The 14,770-nt window shown below is 32.3% G+C and overlaps 1 protein-coding gene across 1 annotated transcript; it reads right to left on the bottom strand.

Annotated features, from left to right (window-relative positions):
- Window positions 1–7,764: 7,764 nt before the first annotated feature.
- On the bottom strand, window positions 7,765–8,139 carry LOC124369623 (protein GVQW3-like). Its single transcript, XM_046827674.1, has one exon. It carries the CDS (start codon window positions 8,137–8,139, stop codon window positions 7,765–7,767), a length of 375 nt encoding a protein of 124 aa, XP_046683630.1.
- Window positions 8,140–14,770: the final 6,631 nt, after the last annotated feature.

Raw genomic sequence — 14,770 nt, forward strand, 5'->3', positions numbered from 1 at the left:
TGATTTTCAGGACGTTCAACTATGCATGGTGTAATTTGCCTCGAGAGTGGTGGTGACCTAGAAACATCTTCAATTTGATATGGCAATATTTCTATATTATGGGTGTAGCATTGTGAGTTACATCTCTCTCAATGTAATAATAAGTTCCCTGAGTTTCAGGGTTTGGTATCCTATGTTGAAACTTGAAACGATGAAGTTTTCTAAGTAAGATTATTTCGTGTTTTAATATGATAGTACATGTACATTGCTATGTTTACTTATGATGAAGTGTGTACATAGAAATGTCTAGAGATAGTATTGTCTTATGGTGAAGCTGGGAGAAATGTTAATGAAGCATTTAGTTTATTCATGGCTGCCTCTCCGATTAGACCAGTAAACAGGAAAACATAAGACGTTTCGTAACTGGAGTAACAATACTAACATTAAAGACCTCTAATTTGTGCTATTATTTTTCTTTTTGTAATACTTTAAATGAGGTGCCTAGGGGTATGTTTAAAAATCTTGACTTACCCCTAACTATCCCATATTAGGGAGTGACAAGAATTTTTATACAAAAAACTCCCGACTATGTCATATAAAAATGCCTCGAAGTAAATCACTTCATCTGGTACGGGCCTTGACGGATAGAGGTGTGGGGATCGCTCTTGATAGTGAGTTTTTGGCAGTGTGTGACCAGGTCAAAACTCTCGGCATCTTGCGTGATAGCGACCTAACTTTCTCTGATCACGTCACTCATGCTATCCAGCGTGCTCTTGGCAGATTAAAAGGCCTAAACAGATTCGGAAGTCTGCTGCCGGAATTCGCCAAGCTTCAGCTTATGCAGTCGGTGGTATTTTGTCTGTCATTTACAACTGCTATCCTGCTTACGGTAACAGCATCTCGCGGAATGACGTCGATCGCATTCAGAGACTTCAAAACTCTGCTATACGTTTCATTTTTAATTTGAGACGATTTGATCACGTATACCCCTTTCGGGATGCTGCTAAGTTTCTGCCAATGGAATCCGTCTGCAGGATGCTGACGTGCTGCATGGTCCACAAAATTCTATCACACAAGGAACCACAGTACCAGAGTGAGCGGTTGTTGTTCTGGGTGGAGGTCTCGCAACGTAGCACCCGCCATGGCTATCTGCTAAACATTCGTAGAGTCAGATATGAAGTCGGAAGTTGGAGTTTCTCATACTTCGGCCCTAAGTTGTACAACGACCTCCCCCGTAGCCTAAAATAATGCAGTAGTTCCTCATTTAAAAGGAAACTTAAAGAATTTTTGATTGTTGACAATTAACTTAGTTAAGCTATTAGTATGTAAGAATAAGAAATGTCACATTTTTTACCACTGCATTATTTTAAATTAGCCACTAGATTTTATTGTACCTGTTTAAATTATGTTTAGTTTAGTTTTTGTTATTTAGTTTTTAAGGCATTCAATCACTTGAGTTGTTCTGAAAAACAGTAACTGTACTGAGAAACGCTTGTAAATAAAGGTATTTTTATTTATTTATTTATCTGCATTCACTAGAAAGTTATTTGGGTGTGGTGGTACTTTCAGGCATCCTGTATATAAACAACACAAATACAAAACTAATTTATTTAACAATTAAATAATATAAAATGCTAGAGATTTGCAGTTTTAAAATGATAATATTTTTTTATTCATATTATAAATCTATTTTAGTCTTAATTAACTCCACTTTTATTATAACCTGCTTTATCCTGAATTAACCAACTAAGAGAGAGAAAGACATAAGGACGGACATGTATTCATAAATTTATTTTAATGACGTACGAGTAGGAGAGGAATTAGGACAAGTGCCAATACCCTCTCGGTCATCAATGGAGAGACTTGTTCACAAGTACCTAAACCCCGCGCTGCCTAATCAGTCACGGGTCAATGGAAGGGTCAGGAGTAGAGGAACTGGAGTACTCATATAGAACGTAACGTACAACTCTTACTATATGTTTTGTTACAAAATCCGGTTTTAATTACAGCTTATTTTTATTGTGTGTTTAAACTCTAATTTTTAATTATATAAATAGTGATTTACAATATTTGTTTATACTTTAAACTCTACATTGTATTTTTCAGAACAACACTTATCGATTCTGGTATTTAAATTTTGAAGAGTTATTTCAATCACTATTGAACACGTACATGTAAAATTAGGACTGCTCTGTTAATGCTTAGTCAAGTTATATTAGTATATTTATTTACCCAAATATTGTTTTATACAGTGTAAAGGCTTCTGTCACTTCTACAGATGAATTTTATGGTTAACTTTCAACTTTTAATTTTAAAATTAAGTTTTAACTGATATAAATCTATGTTTGTTACATAAAATGTTAATATAAACAAATATGTGGCATTTTACCTTTTTAACAGTTCCAAAACTTTGTTTTATAGAAATATTATTACATGTTCTAGGAAGAAAGCCATGTCATGTGTGTGTGTGTGTGTGTGTGTGTGTGTGTGTGTCATGTTTATAATAAGGAAGTCAACGGAAATAAAAAAACACGTGAAATTATCTAGATTTAAAGGAACATCACCCAAACCAACGAAAATAAATAAAAATTACTACAAAACTGCGATGTTTATATTATAAAAATATATATATATATATATATATATATATATATATATATGATTAAAATTATATTTTTAGTATTATATTTTTGAAAATAACTACAAAATGAACTAAACTTATGATAATATCAGCTTTTCACATATGCAATAAGGGTCGTAGATATTTCACTTTAAAATGAGATGAAATCTTAAAATAATTTTTAAATGCAGATCCAAATTGTGCGATACTAAACTGAAAGATCCAACTCAGCTCCTGCTTTATTTTTAAAACAACTGCAATAAAAATATGAACTACTTATAATACTTATGAATATAAGAATGAACCAGGATTTTGGGAAATATAAGTGACATAACCTGCAGCTTTTAGTGTCTGAGCTGGCAACCGTCCGGATAACAGTCGTGGTTTTGTGTGTGTGTGTGTGTGTGTGTGTGTGTGTGTGTGTGTGTGTGTGTGTGTGTGTGTGTGTGTGTGTGTGCGTGTGTGTGTGTGTGTGTGTGTGTGTGTGTGTGTACGGTAGGCCTACCATCTATGTATACAGTAAGTTATTTATCATGTGTATGTCATATTTTTTGGATCCATGAGTTTTAATATATTTAATTTCTAAGTGTTTTTGACTTCTGTTACTTCATCTTTTTACACCTCACGATGGGATTTTACCCTCGAAGCTTGTCGAAATAATTCTAGAAAGTTAACTGTGGGTCGAACTATTACCCACAGCTAACACATTAACAATATATACAGCTACTGTAATATAGGTACCACATGCATATTTTGACCTATATTTGGTTTGAATTGATTTTTAAAATGACTTATTTTTCATCGACGGTGACGTAATATAACTATCCTTCAGGATCCTTGCAGACATGCTGTAGGTTGTGTCTACTGGGAATATCTCAGGGAAATGTATGTACATATATTAATTTAGTTGAACGACTTACTATATGAAAATGTCAAACGTATGTTAGAGTGGAATAAATTTAGTAATACAATTGTGACTGTATAGAGGTGGGCTAACTAATGTAGATGCTAATGAAATAGACTAATGAAATAAGACTAATGAAAGAAATTTTGGAGTGTACGTGAGTAACGAGGATCTATGAACGCATGAAGTATCTACCAAATGTTTCATGGCGGAACCAAATTTCACCAATGTCTTCGTCCTGACCTAAATTTATTTCTCGTCAGACTATGTAGCTATATTGACTCTTAAATGTAATTGGCTATTCTCAATTACTATTTAAACTTATGAAAGCTGACGTGAAGTGCCTGAAGGCGAGGGTGAGGGAGAGTCAAGAGTCGGTGCACTTTTACTCTACTTTTAATGGAAGTCGACTTGCAATATCCCAGTTCCTCTACGTGCCAAACACATAAAGACCATTACCAGCCCTATAGTCAGAGACTATTTCCAATCACCTAAAGACGGACTGCTTTTCAGCACTTAATAAGTCTTTAGCTTATTTTTCTTCCCAATAAAAATCTAACTTTTAAAACATTACAATAGTTTAAGACACGCAATTTAGATATGCAAGTATAAAATTCTGTGACTAGTAGAGGTCATCTGCACGAGAAAAACAATTATTATCAGCGCACAAGACAAATATTCAAATTAAGAAAAATATGGGGACTTCCAAGATACAATAGAGAAAACAGTAAGTAAAGACCTTTCTCAGCATAATGGATCTGATTTATAACTATAAAACAAATTTTTAAACAAACAGTGTCTAAGTGTTACCAGTTTGTTAACTCCTATTTAGAGTTAATGTGCATCAATTTGTATGTCAATTGAACAGAATATTCAGTTTTCTTAACAGGAGACCCACAGGAGACCCGTTAACTGAGACTATGTCAATTAGATCTGAAAAGCAATTTCTGGTATGATTTTGCTGTTCCTGGATATTTTGAATGCTAGTTTTTTATTTGAATGTTGTAACACTGTAAGAACGAGGGTTAGTCCTAGTAGCCGAGAATGAGGATATAATAGCGAAGCTCAATCCCTTATTGAGCTCAATTGAGTCTAGTCTTTCATCATCTCTCGGGAAATTAGTTAATTTCAAAAGAATAGAAATCATTTCAGGATCGCTTACGAAATGTAAGTTCAACGCTCGATTCAGGGCTCAACGAAATAAATGTCTTGGTGAAAGACGTATTTGGTGGAAGTACAACATGGCTGCATCCTGACACTCCTGATAAATACTTTATTCCAGTAGGTAATGTACTGTGATGTTATCGCATTACAATGTACTGATCGAGTAAATAGTAGTGACGATACGTCTTTCATGCTCTTCTTTTATCTGAGTCCTGTTATTTTTACCTTGTTACGTGGTGACTTTGAAAATGAGTTATCTTAGTGCACCCTGTACTCAAATGCAGACGATACTCAGATTCATCTCAACTACCTTCCCTCCAACATCCATGTAGCTGTAAAAGTTTTTAAGTATGACCACTTGATATCACGTTTATAAAAATTAATGTGATATTTGTTACAATAGAGAATAATGAGAAGTTATCAACCGTAGAAATAACGAACCTGTGCATATGAACTAAAATGTAGAATTGACAACGAATTTACAGCTGTTAGAGGTGAAAATATTATATTAGTAATTAATGGGCCAAAACCTAGTGCTGCAGGTATGGTTTTACCATGCAGATGTTACATTTTTTAAATTTATTGTTTCGCGAGCATTAGCCCATGCAATCAATATTTCTCTAAACTGGCTGATTCTCTTGATACTCGTAATCGTAACTACCAATTACAAAGCCAATATTGTTCGCTTAAAGTGTAGAGGCCCCATTTGTCAGACGTTTGATACCAATATCAATATGTCCAACTGGTATATATGTCTTTAAAAAAAAATCAGTTTTGATTTTGTTGTTGTTGTTGTTGTTCAAATATTAACAAATCAGTTATATAATTGTAATGCTTAAACTAAAATATTAATAAAAAAAACACACACACATTTTCCTGCACTGCCCTAATTAACACAAATTTATTGACGTGCTGGATTGAAAGGACAAAATAGTAGTTAGCACTGTGTGCTAGGTTATTGAAAACATCGTTATTGTCAGTCTTGATACACTGATATTTTGACGAAATATTAGGTTACTGAGAAACCGTGTAAAAGAGAGAGTAAAGCGTTTACTGATGCAGCAGGCTACTTTTGTTCGATATCTACTTTCCTTAATAAAATCAACATTTATACTCATCAGTATTATTCGGGGAAGATGTTCAGATTTACTTGCGATATGTACCGGACATGCTATGAGAATCGGTCGATTAAATTAACTCTTACCTATGCCTGTGGATGGTGACCAATGTGAATGCCCTTAGTTTATTAGTATAGACTATTGCGAATTTTCTTCAAGTGATGAAACAATGTGAATTATCCTCTGACCCACTGATGGGAACAGCCTACAGATCCAGTTGTATGGATGACAAGTTGTGACAAAGTGGAAAACTAAATTAAATAAGCCATCAGTAATAATTTAAGACAATGCAGACAGGGTACAGCCAAACTGCAGGACTCAAAAAGTCCCAAATTCTCGTACAGCCTCGGCCGCAAATTATCATAATTCTCGTAACTGAACACTTACATTACATATAAGATTTTCCTCAGACTCAGACTTCTTACAGGCCATCACCTTTAGATGGTAAAGAAACCTCTAATTGCTTCAAAGAAAATGAAGATTTTGAAGCACCCATGTATTTAAATATATATGTTACACCTACTTTTGCAACGTAACAAGATTAAACGTTCTGTGAAACAGAAATACTATGTTCTGAGAAGTAGTGTTTGCTTAATCCATTGAACAAAATATAGCTCTCAAATAACTTAAAAAGTACTTTTTCGACTCTACCACATGAACTATTTTAAACATTATTTAACAAGTTGCTGCCTGTCCCCCGAGTACAAAAAATGATTGTAATTGTTTATTACTGTAGCTGTTCCCTTTAAAGCCAACTTTTATAAACTATACAATTTCTAATATTTAAAACATTAAATTATGATAATTATGTAACAAAATTCGAATAGAGTTAAAGGTATTATAAACTAAACATTGTACTAAATATTATTGTTCTATTTAATACATATATCAATACAATTGTATAGGGTTAAATAAAAGTTCCCTAGTGACTCGTAATTCTAATAATTTTATAGCTTATTAATAAGGTAATTACATTGATTTTTTTTAGACTCCGACCTATATTTGGAACCTCTCACAAGATCTGTCGTAAATTAAAAGAGTCCAAAAGAGCGGTGAGGACCTGTTTACTATTCAACAGTCTATTATAAGCTGCTGCATAAACTTTGTCTTTGGCTTATGCAGTTCTAAATTTCTAAGAATCAGTGAATCGAACCTACCTCGATTCTGATTCTTTTCAGTGAATTCTGATTGATACTGAGTTTATACGTAGGCAAATCAAATATAAACGGTAATTTTCAAAATTATATTTATTGAATAATACTATACAGAAACTATACCTTCAACATTTTTCAATGTAGTCTCCTGCATTATCTACACACTTCTGCCACCGATTTGGAAGCTTTACTATTCCCTGTTCATAAAAAGATTGAGGGCGAGTTGTTAACTAATCGCGCACGTGCTTTTCGACGTCTTCATTGTTTTCAAATCGTTTTCCTCCAAGTGATTCTTTCAGGGGCGCAAACAAAAAATAGTCACAAGGGAACAGGTCTGGACTGTAAGGAGGGTGTTCACGAGTTTCCCAGCCCATTTCTTCCAATTTATCCCTTGTCAACAATGCGGTATGAGGCCTTGCGTTGTCATGGAGAAGGATGACATCTCTAATGGGGCATAACCTCGTCTTTTGTTCCGGTAACTGGAGTTTTTGCTGACTGTAGCACCTGGAAGTAGGAAGCCGCATTCAATGTTCGTTGATCGTGAAGAAAATCAATGAGTAGAACTCCCCTTGAGTCAACAAAAATTGTTGCAAGAACTTTTCCGGCTGAGAGACGAGTTTTGGCTTTCACTGGGCAGCCTTCATCCTTCCTTCGCCACTCCTTACTTGCCATTTTCGATTCGGGAGTGTAATGGTGGACCCACGTCTCATCACATGTGACGATGCGCCTCAAAAAATCTTCACCTTCTTCTTGAAATCGTTGCAGAAGTCTCCCAGCAATCTCCGACCTGTCCTGTTTTTGATTTCCGTTCAACAACCTCGGAACTCAGCGAGCACTAATTTTTCTGAAGCCAAGGTGGTCTGTGATTGCAGACTGAACACTCGCGTAGCTGATACGAATTTCCGACGAGATTTCTTGAACAGTTAACCGGCGATCACCTTCAATAAGCTGTCGAACCGCACTAATGTTGTCATCTGTAAGACTTGACCTTGGGCGTTGACCGTGACTTTCGTTTTCAACACGTTCTCGGCCATCCCTAAATTCTCTGGCCCACGTATACACTCGATTTTGAGACAGAGTAGTGTCCCCAAACTGTGCCTGCAAACGAGTAAAGATTTCCGAAGGCTTAACATCTTCATTCGTTAAAAATTTTATGACGATGCGTTGCGCAACAGATGGATGTACATCTCGCTCGGTCATGGCTGTACTAAAGGCAGAACACAACGCTAGTGTGAAGCAAGCAGTTCCCCCCACTCCTATTAAGCAAAACGACAATCGCCCACAGCCACATCACGTCCGAACGTGTTTGGTACAATCAACAGCAAAATTACCGTTTATATTTGATTGATGAAACAACACATACAGCTAAGCGGTTTTCCTAGTACTACCAATTAATTACCCATTTTACCACAGTGCGGTTGTCAACTTAGAATCCTGTATTATGTATAATAGCCTTACCTTTTAGAGATGTCTACTTGTCATTTGCGGTTACCTTTGAAACACATCCTCTCTGTGATGTATACCCGCCACAGCCATAGTACATCAAGGTGGTGTGATGTCAACAAGCAGTATTGTATCTCATCACTAGGTATATCCTAAAGTAATGATGTCTGGTGCGACACATATTCCATATTTATAGTTTAGGCTGTAATATTTAATTACATATAAATGCGATAAAACCTAACAGCTATTTAATTGTTTGGCTTAAGTTGAGGCATTGATTTATTATTTATTATAAACGTCAAAGACTTAAGCACTTTCTACAATAACATTGACATAAGATACAAAAACATTGATGATTCAATCACCTTACAATGAGCTAAATCTCATTTGAATTTTTCTCCAGTAAAGAGATATAATAATTTCAAATGTGGAGAGGCATTCTTAAATATCCACATGGGTATATAGCACTGACATTTGCTAAATCAGTTATTGCACTCCCCCTAACATGGGTGGGAATTGAATTTAACTTAGCTGAATTTCCTTTCCCGTGGGATTTCATTTGTATCAACCAAATCCTGAGATACGAGTTTATAGAACTAAATATTCATTGACTTTTGCTGCAACTGAAGTTGCTATAAGCATGGCTATGGATAATATATGCATAGTAACATAGAAATATTCCAATTAACTTAAAATTTGGTTGATAAGTTCTTACTGAGCAATTTTATATATGTCAAGCAGAGCCCTCCCGATGTGGTATAAGTATATCTATTTTGTGTTCCCTATCAAACCTAGTTGTTTATTATTTGAAGGTTCAACAATCGATAGCTTCCAGTAAATGTGTGCGTGTGATCAATACTGTAGTTTAATATATCAAATCCTGGTAATATTATGTGTTCATTGCTCATAAATATAAAGTTCTCATTTACATTTATTATACTGATTGGTTAAGAATATTTTGTGCAGTAAAATAATAAAGTCCCAATAAAATATTTTAACAATAATGGACATATATCTATATATATAAAACAAGTAATCAAACTTAAATGATCTCAGCATACATACGATAAGTAACTTTAATAAGCTGGTAGGTACAGTATACCGATATTTTAGTAAAAAGAAAAAGGTTTCAATTACTTGTTTGCTGGTTAATACACTGGATCTTTCAAAGTACGTGATTGGCCTTAGAAAGAAAGAATTGCGGTTCTTGAGAATCTATCGGTTTTGTTAGCTGCTTCTTTCGGATTTATTTCATTTCAAAAGGTAAATAGCACAAGATAACAGATTTTTTATCTTTTTATAAATTGAATTTTTCTTAATTTGATACCTTTTTACTTGAAACCTTACTGTGTTTGAATTGTTCACATAACTCTTAACATAAACTAATCTCTTCAATTTTAAATGTGTAATACATTGTCGTAATGTTACGATAGCTAAACCCATTAAATTAAAACTAATACTAGGTAGAGCATCGACTGAGAAACGAAAAAAATAACTATTTATACTGTTCGTAGTTTAATAAATAAAATGTTTCATTTAACCTTTTCTTATCGCGTTGTTGTTTGTTTATTGTAAATTAGACGAATTCAACTTCATGTATATTTGCAAATAATTACTTTTCACTTTGTGCAACATATAGATGTTATTTTGGATATTTTAGAACCATTTAAAAACAATCAAAATATTTATAATAAATAAAACAAATGTGCTTTTAGGCTGACCGCTTGTAGACAGGTCCGAAAAAGCTACCAGAGGGGTAGAAGTACTAGTGCCAATGAGGTGTTAGATTTTACACAAAAACTTAAAAAACTTTAACGAATACGAGAGAACTAAAATCAAGTTTTATCGGTTAGAGTTGAAGGTACAGAATGCTAAATTAGATACTTTAGGATGTGAAAATATTAGATTAAATTTTAAAAATTGTAAAACTTTTTATAATTAACAACAGAATAATTTTCAACCTGATAATAACCCTAAATTTAAAAAAAATCCTTGATTGTATATAGTTCATTAGTCTATGTCTTCCTCCCTGAACTTAAAATGTTTCTCATAAAAGAAGTCATCTATTGCTATTCAAAATGGATTGTAACCGATTTAAATAATAAAGTGCTGGACCAGGTGTGAGATCTTCTTGAAAAATATTTTTTAACTTGTGGAGGAAACCCTACGGACTGAAGCTTCAAGTAAAATCCTTGAAATTGCGATATCTCACAGTCAAGAACCACTGCTTTCTAAAATATATTTTAGAAATATATATATATTTCCAAAATATAAGAAAATACTGCGAATGTAAAACAATATCACACATGTGAATTCCTGAAATAGCTGGAACAGCTTTGAAATAGCGAAAAGATTAAAATTTTGAATATTTTCTCCTTTCTGAAGTATTCAATGAGACCTTATCAAACAAAAGTCCTAGAGATAAATGATTTTTTTAAATATTTAAATAAAATGCCTGTGAGAAGGATATACTTGAATTAATATAATTCTTTATAAAATCCCAAACCAGGAAGAAATTTATGCTTAACCAGGTTTTATAAAACTGATAGAGAACTATTTGACATTTACATTCATTTATAAAATTCAGCGCGTGCAGATTTTGCAAAATTTAGTCATAATTTAGTGATTCAAAAAAGGAAGAGTACACAGTCATGTAAACCATCTTAGGTTTATAAACAAACACCTGATCTATTTTATACATAATAAAATAGGGCGTAACGTAAAAGTACAAAGATTTCAAAGAAGGTCATTGAACTGTAGAACATGGGTTTGAAAATTAAAACACGAGTACGGAGTGAAAGACGGGAAACAAGTAAATGGGCTTTATATAAAAATTAATAAAAACCTGAGATGAAACATCGGTTAAGGTACATCGTATGAGGTGATACAGATTAAATGTTTTCGAAACAAGTAATAAGACAAGAGATAAAGCAACTTTTTGAAAGACTTAAACGTTTCGGTTTTACATACGTATTAGTTTTAATATTATTATTGAGAAATTGTATAATGTAATGACTGTTAAACGTTCGGTAATTCTTTGATGAAGTCAAATGTGGGCTACAATAATTTCTAAGCGCCGACATGAGGACGATGACAGTGGTGTGCAAGATTTAGTTTTCGTGAATTATTTGTTAAGGTTTTTTTATGGTTGATGTTGAGTAAACTCATCACTTTACGATTTAGAATATAAAAAATGGTAAATAGTAGATAATAGTTAACAATATAAACATAGTAATCTATTTAAAAAATCATGAACAGCAGTTACAATGGTAAACTAAACTATGATTTGGGAAGTTGCTAAACATATTCTCATTATACTCTATGCTTTTATTGCTCTACATTTTCATCGGGACTGTGAAAGACCCTCAGTAAAAGTCCTCAAAAGCATTTAAAACGCATTGAAAATGAGATAATAAAAATTATTGTAAAAATGAGAAGTGTTATTGTATAATAAAATCAGTGCTTATGTGTAAAAATTATAAATTAATATCAGTATTAAATGAGTTATTTGAAACCATTTACAACTCCAATTATTGTTCTAATAATGGTTGCCACTTAAAAAATAAAGGGACCCATGAACTCTAACTTTAATAATGGAAAGCAGTATTTATTAAAACAAATTATTTTACAAAATAATTGTGTGAGAGTATATAATTTTAGTTGGAAAGATCAAGTACGTTCGTAACATATGTGCGAGGTCAGTATATAATTTGTACACATATATGTTTGTATTATATCCAAATTTATCTAACTCAAAATAGCACATACTGGCTGTTACCAGATGGTAACAGCTTACTAAAACAACGTTTAAAATATCGAAATAAGCATTTTATTAAGAAACAAATATCACTAAATACCTTTTAAATGAAAAAAGCCTGTTATGGTCAAAATATGTGTTTTTTAATTGAAAAATTAACAATATCATGCATACATAAATGAGCTAGAAGTATTTACAGTTTCAAAAATCAGAGACAAATGAATGCTAGGAGGAAATTAAAAAACAAAAATGACCTAAACATACATTCACTCCTGCATATTGCAGAATTAGTAACAAAATAAATAAGATGTATGCCAAAAACAACGGACTCTATCGCATTGTATCAAGATTTCCAACAACTATTTTGTGTTTAGAATTACGTACACTAAAATATTTGTTAAAAATAATACTGTATTTTTAGGACATTAACCCAAGAGGAGTAAAACTAAATATAAAAATCGTTCAAGTTTGGGAGATTGAATTTTGATACACAGTGTAAATTAAATCCCGGAGTGGCTTAATATAATTGTAGCCATTACAAATAGAGCTTAAAACAGTAAATTTTTTCGGTATCGACAATTATTTTAATATGTACTCAAGGGACCTATATGTTCCTAGGGCACAGGTCGAGTATTATACAAACCTAAAAGGTCTTTATAAGTATAATACAATACCTAAAACCCGACCCAAAAAAGAAGCACACAAATAATTATAGCTTATAGTTTAAGTTTGAAAACATAGTAATTTATTTTGTATTTTCTCTGAAAAATAAGTGCAACGGTGATAAAGCAATTTTCAAACACCAAATTGAAAGCTTTTGCTAGTTTTCAAGTGCACTAACAACAATATTTAAAGTTGTGAAGCCCTATATAGAATCGTTAAACTAATATTAAGCTGGGCTGGGACTTAATAAACACTTCGTATGATATGGTACTGGAGGACAAAAGGATTATAATAAAATTTATCCTTTTAAATTATAGTTTTTGAGTATTTTACAAACAAATTTTATTAGACACTGTAACGTGCCTACAGGAAGGTTAATTTCGATAAACCAATTACAACTATTTTGTTTCAGTATAAGAGCGATCAAGTGACTTGTAAACCAACAACCCTTTATTTTAACAATGCACAACTCCCAATGGAGTCCAATTATAAACTCAGTATAAATTAATAGAAATTTTAATTATAATGAACACCAATAATAGACCATCGCCAAGCTATCTTTTTTTACTTTTAATTTATTGTTACTATTTCTTATTTATAAACCTTCCGATGTTGACATGTCCAGACTTATAATTAACAATCAATTAAATCATTCAATAATTGTGTACTTGAAGTTCTCAGTGGTAATATTTTCAACACAAACTCAAAATAAAAATCTTCATTAACTTTTAAAATAAAATAATCTTCTTCAAATACAAAATGAAACAACTAATAAAATAAGACTTCTTCTCAAAATAAAAATCGAACAAATTAAGGTAATATTAATAATTAAGTAGGAACAAAGACAATGTCCAACTAGTTAAACTCAAAGTTTTATCAATTACTAAATCCATATTTGCTGTAAATTTCCAATTTTCAAGATTATCGAATTACCCAGAATAATCTGCTTGCCTTTGAATATTAAATTTAGGAACTTGTAATATATATATATATATATATATATATATATATATATATATATATATATAATCTCAGAAAATTTAATATAATTTCTTTATCAGTAGGCTATTCCTGAATTAACCAACTTGAACAGGAAAATACCATTAGGCAATTTTCTATTAAAATGTTAAATTCTAACTTTTCACAGTACCTCACACATTTCCAGAAGACTTCACAAAACAAAATAACTGTTATTGATCAATTACAAATAATTTTCTTTCTCTAAAAATTTGGAAATTATTGTGGTGCAAATTAATACAACTTAATTTTTTTTTACTCTGTGCTATTTACTTGTTTAGTTATAATTGATAACCAACCTAGGTAACAATTACATATATATAACCTGTATCCTTTTTCCACTAGTTATTTTAATCTTAATTTAGTACTTATAATGAGATAATACCATGTTGTTTTTCTCACTTTCACTGTGTAAACAATTTACTCAGGGTTGTTGAAACATTTCATGTTATAGACCACAAACTGAGATTTTCACAACAAAATACAGATTATTTTCCGATCCAAATTTGTTGTTACAACAGGAAGGGTAGGATTCACAATCGCCAAATATAAAGAGTGTGACTGTATGCGTAAAGTAAACACATGTATCATTGTACTTTCACTCATATGGAAACGTGTATGCAGATTTAATAAAACATTAGTAAACTAATCAGTTTGTTTATAAAATCTTACATTATCACATACTCATCAATAGTACAAGTTTCATGTATTAAACACTCACAGTCCATGTCCTACCCTGAAATTTACACCAAACATTTTCTACACCTCTTTTCATTTTACCATCATTGTTTTACCAGCTTCATGTTCATGCTGTGAACTCGCTTATATATGTTTGCATCTCTTAGATCTTGCATCACAAAACTGACATCTGAAATTACGGCACTAATTTTGTAGGGTCCTTCGTAAAAGGCGTCCAACTTCTTTTTCTGAAAATTAACTTTACAAAACACA

The sequence above is a fragment of the Homalodisca vitripennis genome, chromosome X (genome assembly GCF_021130785.1).
Source record: "Homalodisca vitripennis isolate AUS2020 chromosome X, UT_GWSS_2.1, whole genome shotgun sequence".
Lineage (NCBI taxonomy): Eukaryota > Metazoa > Arthropoda > Insecta > Hemiptera > Cicadellidae > Homalodisca > Homalodisca vitripennis.

Bases quoted from the DNA above. Each gene is read 5' to 3' on its own strand.
- LOC124369623 (XM_046827674.1), bottom strand. From the start codon at position 8,139: ATGACCGAGCGAGATGTACATCCATCTGTTGCGCAACGCATCGTCATA.